Raw genomic sequence first — 22,089 nt, forward strand, 5'->3', positions numbered from 1 at the left:
ATTTACATGTAACATTACCATGAGCTCAACATACACAAATTCATGTACATGCAGATTTACGTTACGTTGCACATGGTTCCAGGGCTCTCTAGAATTATTCATTACTCATTGTACTACAATAGTACACAATTTAAGGATAGAGTCTCAATCTAAAACCATGAAAGTGACTGCCACAGAACTCAAATATTCCTGGGACCAGCCTACTGGTCACATGAGTCAGGCATGAGTAGTGTCGATCAATACTGCATGACCAACCGACCGGCTATTAACCAAATTGCTTGGCCTGACAGCAGCCTCTGTGAGTGAGGGTTGTTGTACCATCAATTTTCTCCAGCATTTTTGAATATCCTCCATTGCCCGCCTCCCTACTCATAAACTTACACTTACTCAGACACTCTGTTGTTAGCAGTTTTTGTCCTGCTATAAATTTTTTTCTTTTTCGCTGTTCTCGCCATTTCGCTTGAAATTTTGAAATTCTTAACGTCTGAAATTTGGAATTCTTCCTTGCTTCAAATTTGAATGCTTTCGTTTTTATTTTGAGAAAAGTCTCATGCATTTTCATCCCTCAAGTAGGATAGAATGGTTGAAATTTCCATTCCATTAGCAGCAAATTCCATTCAGACAGACGAACGGATGTTAGTGAGAGCCCCTGGCCAGTAATTAGTATGAAAGGGTTGTAAAAGTGTATGAGCAAGTCCATAGAAATCTTCCTGTTATGCTCCTGAAAAGCATATGGACGGGCATCTGACTTTCAACAAAGAATACATGTATGATGCAGTAGCCTAGATAATAGCAGTAGCATGCAGCAGACTAATGATCAGCTATACAGCATGTGGATTACATGGTATTGTGAATCTTGGCCCAGCCATTGAAACTGTAATCCCCAATATGTATGCTACAAGGATGCTAGAATATAGTCTGTCAAAAGTCTTTTCAAATCTTATGAGAATACTCTTAGGTAATGTGTTTCCTGTAGATAATGTTCTCTTGATGTGTTTCCTGTAGATTGTTATGACATTTTCAGAAGCACAAGTATTAAGTTTTTGATTATAAGTTGCCATAATGTCTACTGCACGCAGTCAATGAAAATAGAGTTGCCTGCAGTCACTAGTCTTGTAATTAAGATGCTGGACAAGCCCCACGTTCCACGCACACACTCTAATGCTACCTACGGGATATTTAATGACGTGAATTTAGACCTTTTCACTTCAAGGCTAGCATTATTAGCCACCTGTGGAGGCGTAAAGCTTTAACCTTCAGCGTCCATCTCTGGTGATTCCTACGCGTACATTTTGTGTTCGTTGCAGTCGGACTCTCGACGTCTTGGAGGCAAGGTTCATTAGAGTACATGCGCCATTCATTATACAGTGTGTCAGTCAGGACCACGTGAGCACTTCCCACTTGTACTCCCACTGGCTCCTGTAACAGTCACTGCCGACTGCACCACAAATTAGCTTGAGTGATAATACGGGGGGCATCACGTGCACCATTCAGCAAGCTTTCGCTTCTAGCTGTTAATAACGTGACCTCCTAGAAGAAAAGTAGCATCGTGTTTGGTGGATTGGCTGCAGGGTTATTGTAGGATCTGTGGTTGTTACTTGGAAACGCACTGCTGAAGAGAGATGGAGATGAAGGAAGCCGTGAGGTGGCTTCTGTGCCTCTGTGTTCTGGAGGCTGTCTCTGGGCAGATGATGCGGTTTATGAACAGACAGCACTATCATAACCTCAGTAAGTACGGTTGGATGTTCAGGTTCCTTTGCAGTTCGTTTTATGCAGTTGTGTTCAACAGAGTGTGTTGACAGGGACTCGAAAGAGTCTTGCAAGTCTACATGGTTACACACTATCAGGTAGCTACGTATAGGCTCCATCCCGTACATGGATCTGTCTGCAGGAATATGTTTTTGTAATTATAGACAATGGTTTAAGAATTTATGCTCTTCAGAATCAATCTTATCAGCAGTACATCACAGTATTTGTTCTCTATGCTGATATTTTATAGGATTGCGATCTTACTGTTTGTACTTTAAAATGAATGGGGAATTTTGTTCGGACAAACAAGATAGTGGTATGTATACTTAATGATCTCAATCATCATTGTCACAGTGACCATAACCATATAAGTATACTTTTCTGGAAGAAAACTAGCGGAATTGGATATAAAGGTTCTTAACATTTGTAGCCACAATACTGCAAGACTTAGTAATGGAAACTGTAAAAACATACATGGGTAACAGCTGTGTGTGTATTTTGTTTCTTCAGCCAAGTAAAACGTGATGTAGTTTCTAGAAATGTGATTGTGAGGGAGATAGTCAAGGTGCCTGTAGTGTAAAATCAATAATAGGTCTACCAAATGTGGCTTTCTTGATCTGTCTGGCTGCCTCCACATACTCACCGATTAGCTTATCAGTCCCCATCTGTGTCTGTGGAGTTTTATTGGGCAGGCTATTATCATAGCCATCTTGAGTATTGTCTTTAAGTACTCACACTTGGTTCTGGGCATTCCCTAGACTGTAGTCAAGTGAATTGATGCTGTGAAGTGATGATAACAATCAGAGCGTTCACAGTTTATGGTCAAAGCACTTGAGACTGTTTCGTCTTCATCATGTGCAATTGAACTTAGAGCCCACCTGTTTCCAAACGCTGAAGGGTAGTTTGGGAATGAGATATCCCTGGCTGGCAGTTTTGAAAATTTGTTGCCCTCTCGAGCCAATTATTTTGTCCAGACTGAATGTTATGTGTGAGTTTCAGGTATCTTGCCCTCTAGCTGAAGTATACTGTTGATGCAGGCTCTGACACAGTCATATCTCTTTGAAATTTCAATATTATTGCAGATATGCATTATATAAGTGCTGTAGATACAAAATGGACAAGCATGAATGTAATGGCCCGCACAGGTAAATGTAGTATACATAGTCATCATTATCAAGTGACATGCATATACATGTACAGATAATGTGTTGACTGTAAAATTAGTGTAGTAAAATGGGGAAAAGAGTCATCACCCAAAGTTGGCAGTGGAGAGAGTCACTTTATTCAATTTCTATCATTTCAATTGAATTGTAAATTGTACACCAACATCGATAAGGATGGATTTTTCTGTCACTGGTATAGAATTCTAAATGAACTTCATGTAAAATTTGATACAGCCATACCCTTAATACAGATCTAGAGTAACCTTTCTCTAAGCCATTTTATCCTTCCCTTGATCTTTGCCTTCAGGAAAAATAATCTCTTAACAGCTGTTAATTCTTACTACTCTGCATTGTCTGTCTACGGTACACTGTATTACTAACTCAGTCCTATGCAGTGTACTTGAGGAAAGAGCTTGTCGACTGTTTTCTAACAGCTCTTTATTTTGATTGGGTTAACATCATATGTTGGGAAACTGTGTGAACAATTGACTTTCACTTGCAGCTGGCAGTGCTCCAGTGGTGTCTAAAAGTGCAAAATGTATCTATAATTTATTTGTCTCCCACAGATGAGCGGTGCTCTAACGAGGCCTGTCGCCTGGCCAGACGAGGAGAGTGCCAGGCCGACACCCAGAAGTGCGGCTCATGCCTGGAGGGATATGTGGAGGAACGAGGTCTTTGTAAAGGTGAGTTTGGATGTGATTAACTTACCTACTGTAACTAGTGTTAAGATCTTTGGCCACCATTTCGTGCTTGCACTATTAGCAAAGCGCACAAGTGTGTTGGGCTCTTTTACATGCATCTAGGTTTGAAGGCTGGGAATTAAACACTACAAGTCTGGCTGCAAATTAACATCAGATTGTAGCTGGATTCATGCAAACCTTGTGTGTTATTGCCAAAGGTTATACCGGCTATACGGATTCATAAATTCTTATACAGATTACAGTCTGCACAAGTACATGTTAATGTAAATGGTACCGATAACTTCTAGCAGGTTTGAATTAGAGTTTTTCCTATAATGCCACTTGATGCATCCCCTTGATGCATCCCCTAATGCACATGTCTTCAGAAGTCACATTCAGTCTCAATCTCAGACAGATTATTATAACACTTCAATCTACAGTCCTGCCATGCATGTGACATTTTCTTGTACTTGAACCTCAGTAATCCTCACGATTCCCCCAAATCCCCCTCGAGTCATGTGCTGAAGCTGCCCTCAGCACTGGGGCCACCCTTTTAAATTTCATTATGCATCTTTGCTGAATGTCATGTACATGTAAGTGTCCTGAGTAGGTGTGTGCATTAGCGTTTCCCAGAAGGCTAGAAGAGCAAGAAAGTGTACGTGGCCTACTGTTAAGTTGTAAATACTTAATGTACAATGCATAAGCCTGATTACATGTTTAGTAGTTAGTAGTGTGTGTTGTGGGTGTAGTCTACCAAATTTTGTAAGTCAAACAGCTGACAATGTCTGGCTGGACAGTGACAAATACATGGTACTCATACGAATTTTCTACAAGCTTTTTGAGTTGTTCAACCAAACAAATGTGAAACCCACCCAACATGCAAAAAAAAATGTGCACTGATAGTCTTCTACGTAAAGTTGTTCTTTATTGGAAATCTAACAAATATTGGTTTATTCCTTACATAATTATGATAAATGGCAGCTAGTCACAATCTAAGTACCATCATAGCTATATATACAATCATGTAGATGAGAGGCTTTGATAAGCGCATACAGGGATCTCCCCCAGAAATATTGACACCCCTCCCTAAAGGTATGCATCTTTTGCATTTTGCCTTCTCCAGACACAAATGGAAGTCATTTCCTGCAACTTCAGCTTTGTAGCTTGTCTACAATTAACGGAATCTCGAGTTTTGAGCAAAATTACAGGTGTGGCTGGGGAAATATTAGAAGAAATCCCCTAACTTTGAAAATGAACAGGATGGAGCTGGGATTAGAACAGTATGTTGGAGTACCACAGTGACTGTTCCATTCTTTTTAAACGAATCCCGTGTGCTCTTCCTTTTTGATGGGTATGGTGAGCTGCAGCCTGAGGCCAGGGCAGCCGGGCAGGCCATTCCCAAACTGCTGTTTGGCAAGTTGTACACGAACAGCACGATTGTGATCACCTCTGTTATGGCTTGCCTCCTTAGAGCAATGTTCTTAGTCTAGTCTAGGCTTTGGATAGGGGCAAATAGGCTAAGGGAGATCCCTGGGCCATGTGAGATTTAGTGATTGTACACGTGCGAGTTTCTACAGCTTGGGATGCCTAATGGTGATGAGGGGTGATAAGCAACACCCAGAAAACACCTCTCGTGATGCACATTTACTCCACTAAAGGGAGATCAGCGGCACGATAAATGTCATCATGCAGCTGAAGCAGAATGTTTAAGATTGCCGAGCTGGGAATACCAGAACATTACTGGTATCTAGTGAAACACTTGAAGGTTGATAGACATTATGAGTTACGTAATGCAAAACATTTAATCAAGGAACAGATTTTTTAAAGAGTCAGATGTTTAAGATTTCATCCACTATCTTTCATCTTTATAAAGTAAATACAGAAATTTTTGCAGTGGTTTCATGCTCGCGGTTTTTGCGATGAACTCTTTACCGCAATCTTAAAACCAGACCAAAAATCCTTCAATTTACTTTAGCGCAACTACTTGTTTCAAATGCAAACTCAAACCACCGCGAACACTTTCTTATCTCCCTATACCACGAAATAAAATCCCTGTGAATATTTCAGAATCTGCATTTACAGTATTTAATCAAGCAACAGTTACTGGATAGATTCTCAAAAGAATTAGATGTTTCAGATACATGTAGCATCCACTATTTGTCATCAGTGACTGATGATTCATCCAGTTGCTTGATTTATTTTCTTCTACCTGGATGTCTAACCTGTCTGACTGATGTGACATGGTGAGAAGATGCCTGATGATGTTTTACATGTACATGCACTTTGTTGTAAGATTAAGAATATAGCAATTTTCACCCATCCATAATGTGAACACCAAATTGCTTCTATGAAGATTGATACTTGGCATACTCCAGTGTATTGGTGACCCGAGTGACAGAAATGTGAAGAGGTCAAACCTCAGCCTATTTCTGTTATGGAGCAGTGCAGAGGTCACCAGATAAATGGTGCTAAAAGGGAACAGTTCTGCGTCATCCGTTTTCCCATATATCAGCTGACAAGAAGAGAATGGCCGTTGACATCCATCTAACACTTAAGTTATCTCCATGAAAAAATGTCCATTCTTCATGGAGATAACAAAGTCAGATGGATTGTTTTGAGTGTGTCTGTGTGTGTGTGTTTGTGTTTGTGTCCGGATGCTTGTAGTCAGCATAACTCAAGAACGTCTGGATGGATTGTAAAGATATTTGGTATGTGGGTAGGTGTTGGGAGAACAAAGGTCAAGATCGATTTTGGGCCCCCTAGTATGTGACACTGGAACTGCATTAGCGTTTTTGTCAAAATCTTCCAATGAGAATAACTGAACAAAGGAACGACAGATGTCCGTGTTATTTAATATGCAGGTAGCTTGTTAATAATTGGTGTAATTCTCATCATTCTAGGGATGCATAATCGTTCAGTACGTATGGTCAGTGTGCTGTAAGTTATTTCCATGGGGTTTTAATTTCACAGTAGAAGCAGAAACTTAAAGGATGTTTTTGCAGTGTTTTAAGTTTGCAGTTGATACAACTCAGTATAGTAGCAATACATTGCAGACACATATTTGTGGTGTCGTGAGTTCACAGTGGAGAGCGAAAACAAAATCGCACTGAATGTTTCAAGATTTACAATTATTATAATTGCTTTCATTTCAAATATCCAGACGTTATGAAGCGAGTAAAAAAATCACATTTATAGAGGATGTGCCCACAAGGCTGTAATAAATCAGCTTGCACATCACAAGTATATCCGCATCCTGGCCTACAGCTCTGCTGTTTGAACATTTCTTTCCTGTCTCCTCAGGCGTCCAGATTGACGTCAACTCTCAGCAAGAGACATCTTTTGGCAATAGCCGCCTATACAAAATGCATTAGCCTAAAACAGTCCGTGGTGGTGTTAGATGTCTCTTCAATGGAAGACTCAAGCTTTTACTTCCTTAAGTGGTTGTGAATCGCAAAGGACAGTACATAGATCATAGGGATAAGATGTCTGTGCTCTTAAGACTCAGATCTAGAAGGCTCTGTGGGCGGAGAACAAATCCTAGGTTTTAGGAATGTCCTTCATGTATATGGCAAATTGCTTTCTTTCAAAGAGTCATGACCTATGTCAGAGTAACATTTTCCTTTTTCTCATCCCTTAGTTATTTGACTGTTGGGGCAGCACAGAAGGTCTAACAACCAGTTTGGTTTTCTGGTTTTCTCTGTGTTTCACTAAGTGCTTGGTACATGTATGTCATGTCTCTCATTCTGTTCCCTAATATTATCCTCCCATCTTTTCTGTTGCCTATGCCCTCTTCCTTCTTCCCTGGGTGGTCATTTGCGTGATAGTTTTGGCTCCATTTTTTCGTGACCTAATTAGCTTCAGAATGTTTCCTCGTTTCTTTTACAGAGGAATTAGCAATACTTTGAAATTTTTATTGAGAGAGTCGCCAGGGATTACTAGCGTTTGTGAATCAATATCGTGGTAACAGATGTCAAAAATCTCCAATGGCGGCGATCGATTACTGGAGATGTAGCTTGTTGACGTGGCAGTCCCTGTTCAGAATGGATGACGCACTTCTGATCGGGCCGCTGTTCTCTCAGTTGGAATTCCTAATCTTACAGGTTTATAAAAGGCCAGAAGAACCAACGATGAGAGATTAAGAAGATTAAGAATGGACGTCAATACTTCCTCCCTAGGTGGTGCAAATTTCGTAGAACTTCCCGTCTTCCATGTTTGTGCACTGGGCTAAAAATGGCATCAGGGCTACAGTAATGTATTTTGTTTGATGTAACTAGTATGCTCAGCATTTGAAATACCCAATTCCAACCAGCAGTTTGCAGATATATCTATAGAATTATAGGTAAAAACCACAAAATTCCAAGTGAAAAACTAATGAAAGGCTTCAATTTTTAAAGCCAAAGGAAAAATCAAAGGCGAACATTATTCTTTATTAAAACCAATATCTGGCGAAGTTTTGAAATAACAATTCAGGTGGTGTATACCCTCATCAATGTTGTGTAAGGTTTTTTCCTTGCAGGCAGCTTTTCCAACTTGCATGTGAAAATTGGTTCCTGACATATGTTATGATCCTGAATACAAAATACTCCTGGACCAGTACCTGCCTCTGAAATCAATAGATCTGTTATCAAACGATAATTTTATGGAATGAAATTCAGACTGAAATTAAAAACTTGTAAAGTACATATTCCAAAATATTTCATGAGTATGATGTCTGTACTTAATACATTTTTGTAAACAAACACTCAGATGATAGGTTTGAATAGCTCTAGGATCTCATGACCTTTATATGTGCAGATTTTGAGTTTTTGTTGGTCTTCAGCCATGCAAAACATGATGGGGAAATAATCAATACTGTGCTATCATCACAGAATAAAGGCTTCCCTCCATTTGGCTGCTCTCCTGATCAAGTAGTATGAACAGGTGGCCCTTTCACCCCCGCATCCTGGTTCACAGTTCCTGGATCAATATTCCGTTTACATAAAGGTGGACTGCACCATTTCTTGCCAAGGGGTGGACAGATATATCTTCCGGTTATCGCAACGGGTCACTGTGATTCTCATCTTGCCTCTTTTCTTGGAATTAAGATACTGAACTATTTTATCTAAATTCTGTAATATTGATGAATTTTAAACACCCATGTGTAGATATTGTAATGTATAAGAATTACATGTACCTCCTTTTTGTGGCCTTGTCTGTATTGATTTCCGTATAATTTTTTGTTTGAATTGAAGTGCACTGGGTCTCGTAGGGGCGCAGGATTAGTATTCACTTCAAAGATTGCCGTTCGGACGTAATTGTACCGTCGACCAATCAAGGAGAGGTTGCAGAATGTTCCGACCACTGCGTCAAGAAGATTGCCTAGTCAAGTGGATTGGGCGGCGCAAACATTGATTAAGTCTTCAAACTATGTGACTAAGATTTGTGTTTTCCAAAACAACGGGTGACGTGGTTGTGCAATTTGTGCTGAAATTCACTGGAAGGACCCCTTGCTTTTTCTGGAATATTTGGAGCTGTGTTGGAATATGAAGGCGTTGTTGGTGGTGTTTTCCCTATTCCTGGCATGGCAGTTTGCCTATGGAGCCAAGGGTAAGGCTGATTTCATTTTTCTGCATGACCCGATGATGCTCATTTGTAGCCATGATTGGTAGCCATGAAATTGTATCACTTACTGTAGATATTGGAAGGAAACATGCCTTGTCTCACCTCACGTACTTGTCAGTGTAACGGCATTAGGGGACAGACTGCAATCTGGCAGAATTCTGCCCGTAGAGATCTGTAAATTTAAAGATATTCCATTAAGAGACAGACAGAACTTTTCAACTTCGATTCATGTCAATTTATATCAACGAATTGACTTGAAATTATTAATGAGAGACTACCGTAACACATTCCTAGTATCCTTGTCAGTCAACAGAGGCTCTAATCGGGATCTCTTCTCGTCTGTTAGAATCACTGTTCTGCCAGATCACACTCACAATCTCCACCCTGAGACATACATTACCAGCCCCTTACGATTACCCCGCACAAGGACGTTCAAACATAGTTGTTGCTTTATTGCCCTTTTTATCTGTGAGATGGGCTATAACATCTTACACATACATAAAGAATACGACTCTCAATGCAGTGATAAACGTTACTGTACACTGATAGAAAGGCATCGTTTCTTTGATGGTGTGTTGAGGAAATGACAGGATACAACAAAAAGCCCTGACAAGATGTACATGTAGCCATGTGACGTTTTGTAGCCAAGGAACATTGTACTGCTTCCATCGTTTATGATGTGAAAACGAAGATATGAAATCCGTTACCACTCTAAACATATAGATACATGCATATATCTATCAGACATCACAGCCAACACTTACATGTACATAGACAGTGGCTCAACATCGAAAAATAAAATCTATACTAGTCATCAACGTTACCCACAATATGGCTATCTGCCAACAGGATGTGAAATTTTTGGTTTGTCTCTGTCTATATATAGCTAGTATTATTTCAATCTTTTAGCCAGTGTTTTAAGATACAGCAACGTCAACAGAACTACATGTATTTCATAAAAAGGGAATCATCGTGATGTATCCTTATTGAGTAAGTCTTGCTTGAGACCTAATTCAACCAAATATACATAAAATATCATGGAGCTGTCACCTCAAGTTTGATATATGAAGCTACATAATGCCGGCATACATGTGCTGTACTGAAAAGTCGACTTTTAGATATGATTGAATGATATGATTGTACATGAATGATAAGTACTACCAGCCTGTATCACACTACAACAGGCTCGAGTACAAAACACTTAGTTGCTAATACCTTATGGTACTTTCCCTAGATATAGCTTAACTGCACCTAAAGAAAACTCCTAACATTTTTCAATCCAGTACATAAAAGCTGCATTTTAAATGTACAGTGTATGCCAATTATTTGTATACCTTTTTTCTGTATATTTCGTCTTTCTGTATAGAATTCCAAAACACCAAACCATTTACCATTCACTCAATTGTAAAATCAATGCATATCTGTATAGCCCATAGTCGTAAAGTTCGGGGTATTGTATAGAATCTTGTCCGATTTCATCGTAAAATGACCCACAACTATAGGCTAAATTTTGGATTTGCATTGTATCGGGAGTGGGGACGCCGTCTACCGTTCAACAATCACATTCTTTTGTTACTCGCTATTGTCATGCTTGCAGACAAGCAATATCGGTGCCTTTGACATACGGTGATCTCATTAAAAACCTGTTTTTCAAGAGTCAAGCGACGAAAGTGAACAAAAGTACGAAAAGAAAAACATGATTTTTGTCGGAGAATTTGAGCCTCTACGCTGTATTTTGCCGCGATTTACCGTTCTTTGTGGCCGTATTCGGCGGAGAACCTATTCCTCAGATTATTTCCCCGTGAAAATTCTGCTAATTTAGCGTAGATGAATCGTAATTTACGTCGCGATTTCAGAAAAAATAAAGCGACGAAGGCCGGGTGACGCTGGGCGGCCATCTTTGTGTACTCATTGATATGCATTTTTCTACGCGCTGATTGGTTTACGTCATGAAAACTGTGCTCTGATTGGTTGACTGTAAGATTTCACGTGATCAACATGCGGCGGGAGTTTTTTATGTGGCAAGAGTTTCCCACGCAGTTCGGGCTTATCTGAACAAAATAGATCGCGTATTTAATCCAATATGGTGACGCTAAGATCGACAAAAAGGTTGGATTGTATTTTGATTAAAATTTTGCAAAATATAGTTGCGATATCGTTAGTGTGTTTGTGTGTCTTGCTCAACATCCTATTCGCCCCCCCCTCCTTCGGGACGTCAATATCGCTAGTTCGGACAGTCGTATAGTTCGGAGAGTCGTATAATTTGCGCTGACAAATGGGCTATACAGATATGCGGAATCTACTGTATTATAAATTGAAGTGTCATCTGCTTTGGAAAGCCAGTGTTGGGTTTAATGTCAGGTGTCTAACCACCGTCGTTTCAGCACCAGGGACATGTTGATCTTAAAATGCTGTTTTTCAGTTGTAAGATTTCAGTTTTTGCATTCTTTTACCAATAGGTTTTAGAAACAACTCTCTCTCTCCCTCTCTCTCTCTCTCTCTCTCTCTTTCTATCTCTCTTTCTATCTCTCTCTATCTATCTATCTCTCTCTCTCTCCCTCACTCACACACACGCACACACACACAAACAAACAAAACAAATGATTGGTGCAATACAGCTCGTTTCTTGAGGAGAATTTTGATGCAAATGTACCTTTACTGTGTAGATTGTTAGACAAACTTTTCACAAGCAAAAAAAAATAACTGTTTGGGTGGCAGGAGCCTATAATCAACTGTTTTATGACCCTTCGTCTACAATTTTGCTTCTCTGCCTAAAATAAATTGTATGGTATTAAGCAGGCATTATTCTGCCTGCAGGCTTAGCAGGGTTCCTTTAGTCCAATTTCCAGACTTTAATAACCAACATTATCTCTCTGATCTAAACTATTTGTCTTGATGATGAACTGTGAGATAGGATTCTTAAATGAGAGCCAACGCTTTAAATCTACACCACTTTAAATGAATACAATACCCTGGATCTGCAGAAATGCACCGTTGTTGATCAGGGATCAATCTTGGTAATCTTCTCTGTGTTGAAGGAAAAATTTGAACCACTCATCATTTATTAGCTATTATTCTTGGCTAAGAAGATGCTAGTCATTTCAAATCACAGACAGTAATAGCAGCATCGAGGATGTACATGTATACTATTAGCAATGCTGTATTGTGTCTTGTTGGGATTTGCAGAAACACAGACACAAATACACACACACACACACACATACACACAGCCTCAAATACACAGTCTCACACACACACACACACACACACACACACACACACACACACACACACACAAGCCAAACACAATACTTCACTCCGCGAAGTACAGGTAAATTTGTCATGTACTGTAAATGCAGAAATGTTCGCAGGGATTTAATTTTGCAGTAGGGAGAAAATGGAGTGTTCGCGGTGGTTTTGAGTTTGCATTTGGAAGAATAGTAGAGCTACAGTCACACAATGGAGCGGCTTTTCGCGGTGGTTCCAAGTTCACAGTTAAGAGTTCACCACAAACTTAATACCACCGCAAACATCTCTGCATTTACAGTAACTTGGTCCCATAAGATACACATACATACAATTGGCAATGATCCCAGATCTCTTGTACAAAAAATGAAGTATTAACCTTCAACCTGCTAAGTTTATATTAGTTATGGGGTTAGCACTCAATATCAGCAGGTTATCGTCTGATGTAGCTTTCGTCTTCCCAAGGAGGTAGCAATGTCTGTTTTCCACATGTTTTAAGTTGGATAAGTTTTAAATTTCATATGCAAGGAAAACTTCAAATTCCCAACAGATTTTGGGATTCACTTGAACTGTCAGTACATACTTAGTTGGTACCTATAAGTATAATCTTCCTTTAGAATGCAGCAAATACTTCTTCAACTTCAGCCTAAGGGAGGCACGAACCAGTACTGACTTCACAAGATAACTTGTCGTGGCATCAAAACCCTAGCTGAGCAGACAGTGATTGACTACCTGTCATTGTATATCTTTCACTGAGGGATACCCTTGGTGATCCTAAGCTTTGTACCCTTTTTAGGCTTTTTATAAAGGATTGTAGCTACACTGAACTAGACTAAGATGGATGGGAGTCTTAGCCGCAGGTAGAGTCTTTTAAAGTTGAAAGAGACTTGGGAGTATCATTATCAGAAGCATTCAAATGTAGACCATTCGTTTAAGAAAAGTTTTGCCAAGCTGTGTCAATGTTTAATACCGTTGATTGTGAAATATTTGTGGTGGCTTAATGATTGCGGTTTTACAGTGTCCTCTCTACTGTGGAATCATTACACCGCAATGATTATTAAGTCTTCCGCCTCCCACCCTTATTTCCAATGCTTAACTGCATGCATTGTGCTGATAAAATAAAACACTAGTACTGCGGAACCTACTTACACACCCTTCCACAAATTAAGGCTCTGTTCTTTCAGGTGTATGTCTTGATTTAGTTGAATAGTTCTATAGTATGATGTATTGATTTGTGTTCATTAAAACTTGAAAGGACATCTTTACTTTGCCCACATTTTTATCTAGATTAGACAGCAAGTATTGATTTTAAAGTAGAGGCTATTAACCCAATATCATTGCAGCAGTGAATTCGAAATTTTGCCAGCAAGGCAAACAAGGATGTTATGGACTGTTTGCATGTCTTCACATATTCCTTCATATTTACTATTTGAGCCATAGCATCAATCAAGGATGGGAACATAATACATAAATCTGGACAGTGCTACCAACGAAATATTAACTCTCATTTAAGAAAGTTGAAGGAAGCTTTGATGACTTCTTCTGTCAGTTGAGATTGCCAATAACATGTCTGAAAAACGTCAGAGCGTCTCCGCTCCAATCCCTATGAGCGAAGATTTACAGCTTAACTGCATTACTGCAGGAGACCTACTTCAGGAAACTGGCTGGCACAGGAATTACCATGATTTCATAAAACATTCCTTCGTGGGAGTGGGCTTGTTTTTCGGAGCAATTAGGCTATCCCTTCGCGCATTACGTGAGATTCGGTGAGATGTGAGATGTATAATGATAGATATACAATCATGCTGTGCATGTGATGTCAAGAAAAGGTTATGGCCATGGTATTTAAACTATTTTGAGGCTGTATCTTTGATACGTATAAAAATATCTTTGGGCGGACCGTTTGGTTGTTAATAAGATTATTTTGCCCTTGATTTAAGAATATCCTTACTGTCAAGTTTATGTGAGTACACTGTGCAACTTTGTAATCAGCCATCTGTCAAGGGAAAAGTTTTGAAAATTATCATGTTTTGGAACCTCAAGTAATCTTTTGTAATTTTTTATCATAATCTTAAAAATGATATACTAACTTAATACAAAAAAGCATTTTTTTTTCGTTCAAAGAGGTTTATATAATTTTCGCTTCCCGTCATCAGTGCTAGTTTGAACATCCTGCCTCTAACTACAATTGTGTATAAAGGACAGTTTGGATGATTGCTCCCAATCAGAAATTTGATCACACCCTAAAAAGACATATAATGATAGCACCTACGCACAATGTAATAGTACAGTAATGAGCAACATAACACCTGTAAGTACAGGCAAATTGGCGCTAAAATAACGTGGGCGTCCTACTTATGTACCATCATTGCTACGTGAATAGACCGTTGATCCTGCATGGCCTTGTTAGTACTTGATCATGATTTGGCATACTGTCATGTAGATGTTGATCATATGCGTCATTATGCTCGCTGCACGTGTCGTGCCGTATGACTCTTAAAATGTTTTCCTGCCCATAAAGGTCCCTCAGATAGGACGTTAAACGGAGGTCTCGTGTTTGACGAGAGCCACACCTCGAGCACGTAAAAGAACCCACCACGCTTATCGAAAAGAGTAGGGGTCCCTCTTGTGCGTGTGGATCAAATAAATCTGTCTGGATATGCAGCTTGGTGTGTTACACCATGAGGCGGGTTACAAATGGTCATCGTACTGTAATTCTTGATTTGTTTACGGTAACTTAATCTTCAAGTTGGCGACTTTCATGGTCACTAAGTCAACCGCTAGAATTTCATCGTCGCAAATATCTGACCACTCTTCCTGCTGAGGCAAGAACTTTGTCCCTACTGTTGAAGTTCAATGCAGTCACCCACTTCTCACTTTCCTCCAACCGTTAACATTACTGACTGCAATATTAAATGGATTTACAGTACATATTCTGGTGACCGCCATAATCCCAGCTACTGTAGAATTTCTCAGCTCACAAATATATCTACATATACATGGAAGCCAAGTAATGTTGTTTGTGATACAAAGTCCACTATACATAGTCAGGGGGCATAGAAGATCTAACAGTTATAACACATGTTCTGGGGCCATGCTATGATGTCATTGCCCACAGCTGTTACCAGAGGCCTTTTCTCCCAGGTTATGAGGCCGCATAAGCAACTAGAGTTCCAGGACCTCATACCTTCGCCAAATGATTTTAACCATTGTGACTGACGTATAAGGAGTGTTTCTCATCAATCATAAATCATACCAGTCGATTGTCTTAAAATATGACATGTCCAAAGTATGAGCTTAACAAAGTATGAAGAAGGTGATGCTAATATTGATCATCAATTATGCAAATGAGGCCCTTATCAGCATAATTTGATTCAACGATGTTCACATTCACATAGATTCCCGATGCCACAAAAAAAGTATTAAATGCATGAAATTTCCGTCATTTACCAGTATGGAATTATAGTAGTTTCTCATTTAAGTATGCAAATTAGGCCCACATTTGCATATTTTCTATCTTCAACATTCCTCTCTTCCTCAGTTACAATTTGAATAGTCATATCATGGCACAAAGCAGATTTTTAAAGTTGCCTCATTAATTATGCAAATTAGAATCTGATTTGCATAATTATCGGCCAATCATTCTAAGCATCACACAAGCTATCGACATACCAAAAATCATGACCATCCATCAAGGCCATCTTGAGTTATAGTATTTTCTCATTAATTATGCAAATGAGGTCTTCAATTACATAGTTCATATCAATTAATATTTCTCTCTTCCTCACTTACATATGTCACATGTTTCAGAGTCCTATCATGGAATTTGGCGGATGTATAAACTTTCCTCATTAATTATGCAAATTAGATACTGATTTGCATAAAAAGTATCTAATCATGTTCATCATCACTCAAGCTATCTACTTACCAAAAATCATTGCCATCCATCAATCCCTTCTTGAGTTATTCCCTTTCAAAGTCAGATGCAAAACCTGCTCCTGCAGTTCCAAAAATGCCGCTAGGGGGCCCAAACCCATAACACTTACTCTCTGTCCAAAGAGCTATCTACCACTCAAAAATCAATTCCATAGCATGTCCAGAACACGAGATATCAAAACAGGAAGTTCCGCTGCAGTACCATAACAAGCCGCTAGGGGACCCAAAATCTAATCATTTTCTAGTCTCATCAAGACCTACCCACCTACCAAATATCAAGACAATCCATCCAAGCCTGCTGTACATTACATACATACACACATACATACAAACGCTACCCTCTGCATAACCTTCTCGGCGAAGGTAATTATTATTCCTTCTATCCCAAAAGTTCAAACATGACGTTTTGCATAACAAACTCCTCTAACGGTCCCCCCCGTGTGGCCGGAGTTCTATATCACAGGACTAATCACTAGCTAGAAGGGGAGGTATCTGATTACAGCCATCATTGAACTGAAGACACCAAAGGTTCTGAAGCCCCTTTGAACATCAAGGCTGTAAAAAATGCACATCATTTAGATTTCTTTAAGCTGCAAGCTTACATAAAATCACAAAAGAACATGCATTACTGTAATGCATACGATTATTGTAACACTCAGTTCATGTATATGTACATTCTGATGAAACCTATTAGTAACAAAAACAGATGATGTTAACAGATCAACCGTGGGCTACAATGTACATGTACATTACGTCTTTGGCAACCATACAGTTAAAGTCTAAAAGGTCTTGTTGCCTCTTCGTTCTGAGTATTTTAAACCCTACTCCATTGTTTAACCCGTAGTATTATAAATGCATTTTTTCTGGTGTTACACTTGTCAATCTCTTGCTGTTGAGCGCTGATTGGGCCCTTCTAGTTACTCATCCAGTTCCGTGGTCTGTTCTGAGCACGATTTTTGTCAGGAGCTATTGAAAGGTGGTGGTAAGATGATGTAAAACATTGACTGTATTGACCATGCCTACTTAGCCCTACGTCGCAGTACACTCAACAGTCAACGTAAACTGTTTGCACAATGGCAACGTCCGGGTCGGTGTAAGAGCCACACACACCACTCGGCTGAAAATCGATCGTAAAAAGCCTTTAGAACGATGATTTTCAAAATTTTAGGGAGTCTCTCCTTTTTCTTATGTTTGGTGAGTGTACACTGCCAGGCGCCAGCCTCACAAGGTAAGCTAAAATGTCTTAGATGTGCTTTTTTAGAAGCCTTAAGGCCTCAGGTGTTGAGAACCTACCAGCAGGAAAGTGTGTTGTGATAATTATCATCAAACAGTTACATAGGATCGAAAATATGCCTGTCACCTGTTTGCTTTTAAGCTTCTAGGTAACAAAATTACTCAGGTTATATTCAATTTGTTTTGAGTCTTCACAACTCCTGGTAGGAGATTTTACTTCTGATAGGACTGTGGCAAAATGATAAAAGAGTGAAAGGGTTATCTTTCTCAATATGGGCATCAAGCACGAGCAACCTTTGCTCCCAACATACTTTGAACTCAATTATGTTTCCTACCATCATGTTGAAAAACTTAAACAAAACTCTGGTGGATTTTGGAGCACAATTTACATGTGGCTGAGTGTCAACTTTGTATGTTTATACTCATGAGAATGTCTGCACCAGTTAGACTGGTCAGTAAGTGACACTTGAAGTTTGAACCACACTCAGTCTGTTACATTCATCTTGACGTGTATGTAGACCTAAGGTGGAAAGTATGTAATGACTATATGGTGTGGTTTTTTATTGTGTTTGCTTGGGACAAATTTTAATGTCAAGGACTTATGCATGTGAGTCTAAAATGTGCTCACACTCACAGCCATTCTTTCATCCTCCTGTTTTGATAACATGTTGACGTGGACTCTTTATGGTAGGGTTTGGCTTCTGGTTTGGTCCACGGAAGTCAGCCTTTACAGGCCACTAAGCGAGAAAAGAATCACTTCTGAGTTGTTTGCGTAAAGTTGGAAGTTTGTACAAGACCGTGTGCCTGACAACGACTTTCAATGCTATGACGCACAAGTCATGCATTATGTCATACTAGCTTTCCCTGTTTCAGCACATTAAGTTGTAAAGTGGTTTTGTTTAATGGTCCATTCTCCTGTGAGGGTTGCTACATTAGCCTTGTCAAGGGACATACAGTCAAATCTGTCTGCAATGAACACTCAAGGGCCTCTGAAGAAAATAGTCAGTAGACAGGTCAGGCGTCTCTATTGCAGAGACAGGATTCTTAATCATGCTTGGGTTAGAGATAAAGCTAAGGCATAGCCAAAAAATGGCCACAATGGCCAGGTAGTCGGAGGTGATCACTAGTCCATCAATACAATGTAAATTGCCAATTGTGCACTCCTCGCAATTCAGCCCCTGGCAAAACCCAATAATAATTTTTAAAAAGTTGTGCGGTCACATCCATCGTTGGGCGTCATGTGATTTTGATATCACAGAAGTTTCAAGCAGGCTGTGACAGAACCAACTGCCAACAAGGATTTAATAAGACAGCCTTTTCTGTAACGTTAACAAAACTGCTGAATTCTGAAGACATACGCTGATGATGTGCATGACTATCCTGATTAATAAGAATGCCTTCAGTTTGCAATCATACAAGGAAACTGATCGGGCCTTTAGCCTTAACCCATCAAAACATCTGTTTGTGTCAAGGAAAGAGGAAATTTTTGTTGGAGCTAATCTGTAAGCGACAACCATCTTAATGGGATTCTGGTTTTCTGTGAGCAAGGGTGATGCGTGGCGGACCATGATAAAGTAGTGTGAAGAGCTTTTGACTTTGCTATCGTATCCATCAAATCCACAAGTACTGCGCCAGGGGACAGATAACACGTCATGGGTGGCTCTGTGAGTGGGAACTATCCCGATGCGATCCATCAAATGGTACGGTTTGTGTCAAGAAGGGAAACTTCCAACAACCGTTAACACTTTCTTTCAGTGGAACTAAAGAAAGGTGTAAAGAGCTTTCTCTTACAAGATATCATACATACAAAATTCAAAAGACGAGAAGGGAAACTTCCGACGACCGTTAACACTTTTTTTCAGTGGAACTAAAGAAAGGTGTAAAGAGCTTTCTCTTACAAGATATCATACGTACAAAAATCAAAAGACGACAGGAATTGTTTGTAGAGCAACAAATCCATAGATGTTAATGCATGAAACAGTTTGCAAGTTGAAAACCAGGCCCTCAAAGTCAAACATTTTAGCCATACTTTGATAAGGAGTGTGAAAACCTTTTTAGCTAGACATCAAATTTAAAAGGTACAAAAGGCGCCTTGAATGGGAGAAAGTATTTGAAGACTCCGAACATGATGCAGATCTGCAAGCGACAACTGTCCAGATGGAATCCATCACATAACACTTTTGTGCAAGCATAATGTGACTCACTGACAGGGAAACTTGTGGCAGCTTAATCATATTCATCTGATAACTCGGTAGTGTGAAGGGCTAGCTTTAACAAGTTGCCATTTCCAATCAAGACCCACTTAATACACTGTGTGAGGGGAAAGAAGACGCTACACGAAATCATTCGTAACTCTGAATTTTTTACCCATTGAAAAGTTTAGATGGCACTGACTGTCTAATATTAGCAAGAAGACTTATATGTGGCAGCCTTTGACATTTTATTGTAAAACCACTGGCGCTACAATGTACATAACTTACTTTACTTTGGTCGAGCTCTCGCTCTAACCAAACTTGAAAGCTTTCTCCACTCCACCCTATCTTCCATCATTTACCCCAATATACATAGAAGCAACAGGAAATGGTTTTCAGGACAGATCTCTAAGTAATGACTACTCTCCAAGCAGAGGAGGGGTTCCGGCAGGTTTTTGACGTGTTTTAGGCGTTTTTGTCGGCCTTTCTACTTTTTCATTTTTTTTTGTCTCTATAAACCCAACCTCTGCCGGCAGACGGACTGATCAAAGCCTAATAAAACTAATCGCTGCAACACATTACAAGCGTTTTATAAGTAGGTGCGAAGCGTGCCCGGCCAGGCACGGGATTCCCTCCCCCTGCGCCACAGAACTTCCGGCCTAGTCAAACCATGCAAGGACCTAATCCTTGGTCCAACGGTCGTGGCATTACTTGTCATGCTATGTTCTTTACGTAATGTTCTTACGCTTCTCGTATCCTTTGGCTAATTGCACTTACTTTCGTATGAAATAACTAAGATCATCTCAGCGTGCAGCGAAAAACATTGGGCCGGGGTTTCCATCTTTCCAATCCGCAATGCTCAACTCCGATCCAGACCGATTTTGACCGCCGTACCAGAAGACAAAGTACAGCCCGAAAATATCACTGCGGAAATGCAATGTTGTAGTGTGAGGAAATCGTAGAATCTCATAAAAGAATCTAAACCACCCACATGTGTATGCAAAACAATCACGGGGCGCCATGTTGGAAGATCGCTACGATGTCCGTCAGCAAATGATTTGCCTATCGTGACTGAACTCTTTTACCATAAAAGAACCATCAAAGACCGAATCACACAAAAAACTGTACTATCCTCTGGTGCCATTTGGGAATTTTCAAGCCTCTGTTAGTAGAGCTTCATCACCAATTTCGCTGTTGTTGTTGAAAACTTCTCTTCCAATCTGAACACAGCGAGCGGAGGCATGCGTTAACCGCATGTAAACGTAAGGTACATGTTCTCGTTTGTAATTCATTTAATAACGATTCCTGATATAATTGCATAATTGATGCGATTCAAGTTGATACGCAATACACATCTATTTATATGCCTTGTTCATGCACTAGTGTATTTTCTCAATTTTCTTGTGAGGTATCCAATGGAAATTTACGTTATGATGCTATCAATGTTCATGCCGGCGTGAGATCAGCTTGTCGCATGAATAGGGCAGTCAGCGGGGGACCGGCGCGGCCCCGTGAAAGCCGCTACACTTGCCGGATGTGTGATAATCCGGCGCAATAAAATTGTTACCACTAATGATAATCTAATGGTTCTCGGGGAGGAGTACTGCCACCTTTCTTCAATGGAAGTAAATAGGTTTGCCCCGCCCCAAGGTCAGTGCCGGCAGAGGTTGGGTTTATAGAGACAAAAAAAAAATGAAAAAGTAGAAAGGCTGACAAAAACGCCTAAAACACGTCAAAAACCTGCCGGAACCCCTCCTCTGCTTGGAGAGTAAGTAATGACTACATGTATCTGAATGCCATCCAGCAGACAACTTAAGCTTGCAATTGTGTGCATGAGCAATGTAAATGTAGGTGATATTTTTAGTTTTACCTTGATAAGAAGTAAAATTATGTAATTCAAAACAGCTTTCTACAGTCCTATAAAAACCACTGAGTCCTTTTAAGAGGACAAAAACACCTCACGGTGCCAATCGGTAGGCAAAGAAGATCTGGCCTTAAGTCTTATCTAGCTTAAAATGGACTGACTCAATTTCCTTCATGACGCAGTAACTTATTACTAGTGATCAACATGCCTGAATCCGATTGTACACAAATGCATGGAGATTCATTTATGAAGAGATGAGAGGGTGTGATTAAGTTAAGGAAAGTGCCTTCAAGGAATGATTGAACGTGCTGTCTCTTTTTAGGTTTCTGTTCGCTTTGGGCTTTCTGGATGGCTCCCAAAATATACATCAACGTTTGGCACAGTAGTAATATGTTGAACACAATCATATGGTTGATAAATGGACA

The 22,089-nt window shown here is 39.8% G+C and overlaps 1 protein-coding gene across 2 annotated transcripts in view; it reads left to right on the top strand.

Moving 5' to 3' along the window:
• Positions 1–22,089, top strand: part of LOC136441502 (neural proliferation differentiation and control protein 1-like) — a 62,309-nt gene that overhangs the window by 9,406 nt on the left and 30,814 nt on the right. Inside the window, exons 1-2 of one of the 2 annotated variants that reach the window (XM_066437829.1) lie at positions 1,608–1,728; positions 3,479–3,595. In XM_066437829.1, the coding sequence (XP_066293926.1) occupies positions 1,623–1,728; positions 3,479–3,595 (223 nt within the window). In that variant the 5' untranslated portion in view covers positions 1,608–1,622. Of the gene's footprint in view, positions 1–1,607; positions 1,729–3,478; positions 3,596–22,089 lie in introns of those variants that run through there. The other variant, XM_066437828.1, reaches the window with a different exon arrangement.

The sequence above is a fragment of the Branchiostoma lanceolatum genome, chromosome 9 (assembly GCF_035083965.1).
Source record: "Branchiostoma lanceolatum isolate klBraLanc5 chromosome 9, klBraLanc5.hap2, whole genome shotgun sequence".
NCBI classification, from domain to species: domain Eukaryota; kingdom Metazoa; phylum Chordata; class Leptocardii; order Amphioxiformes; family Branchiostomatidae; genus Branchiostoma; species Branchiostoma lanceolatum.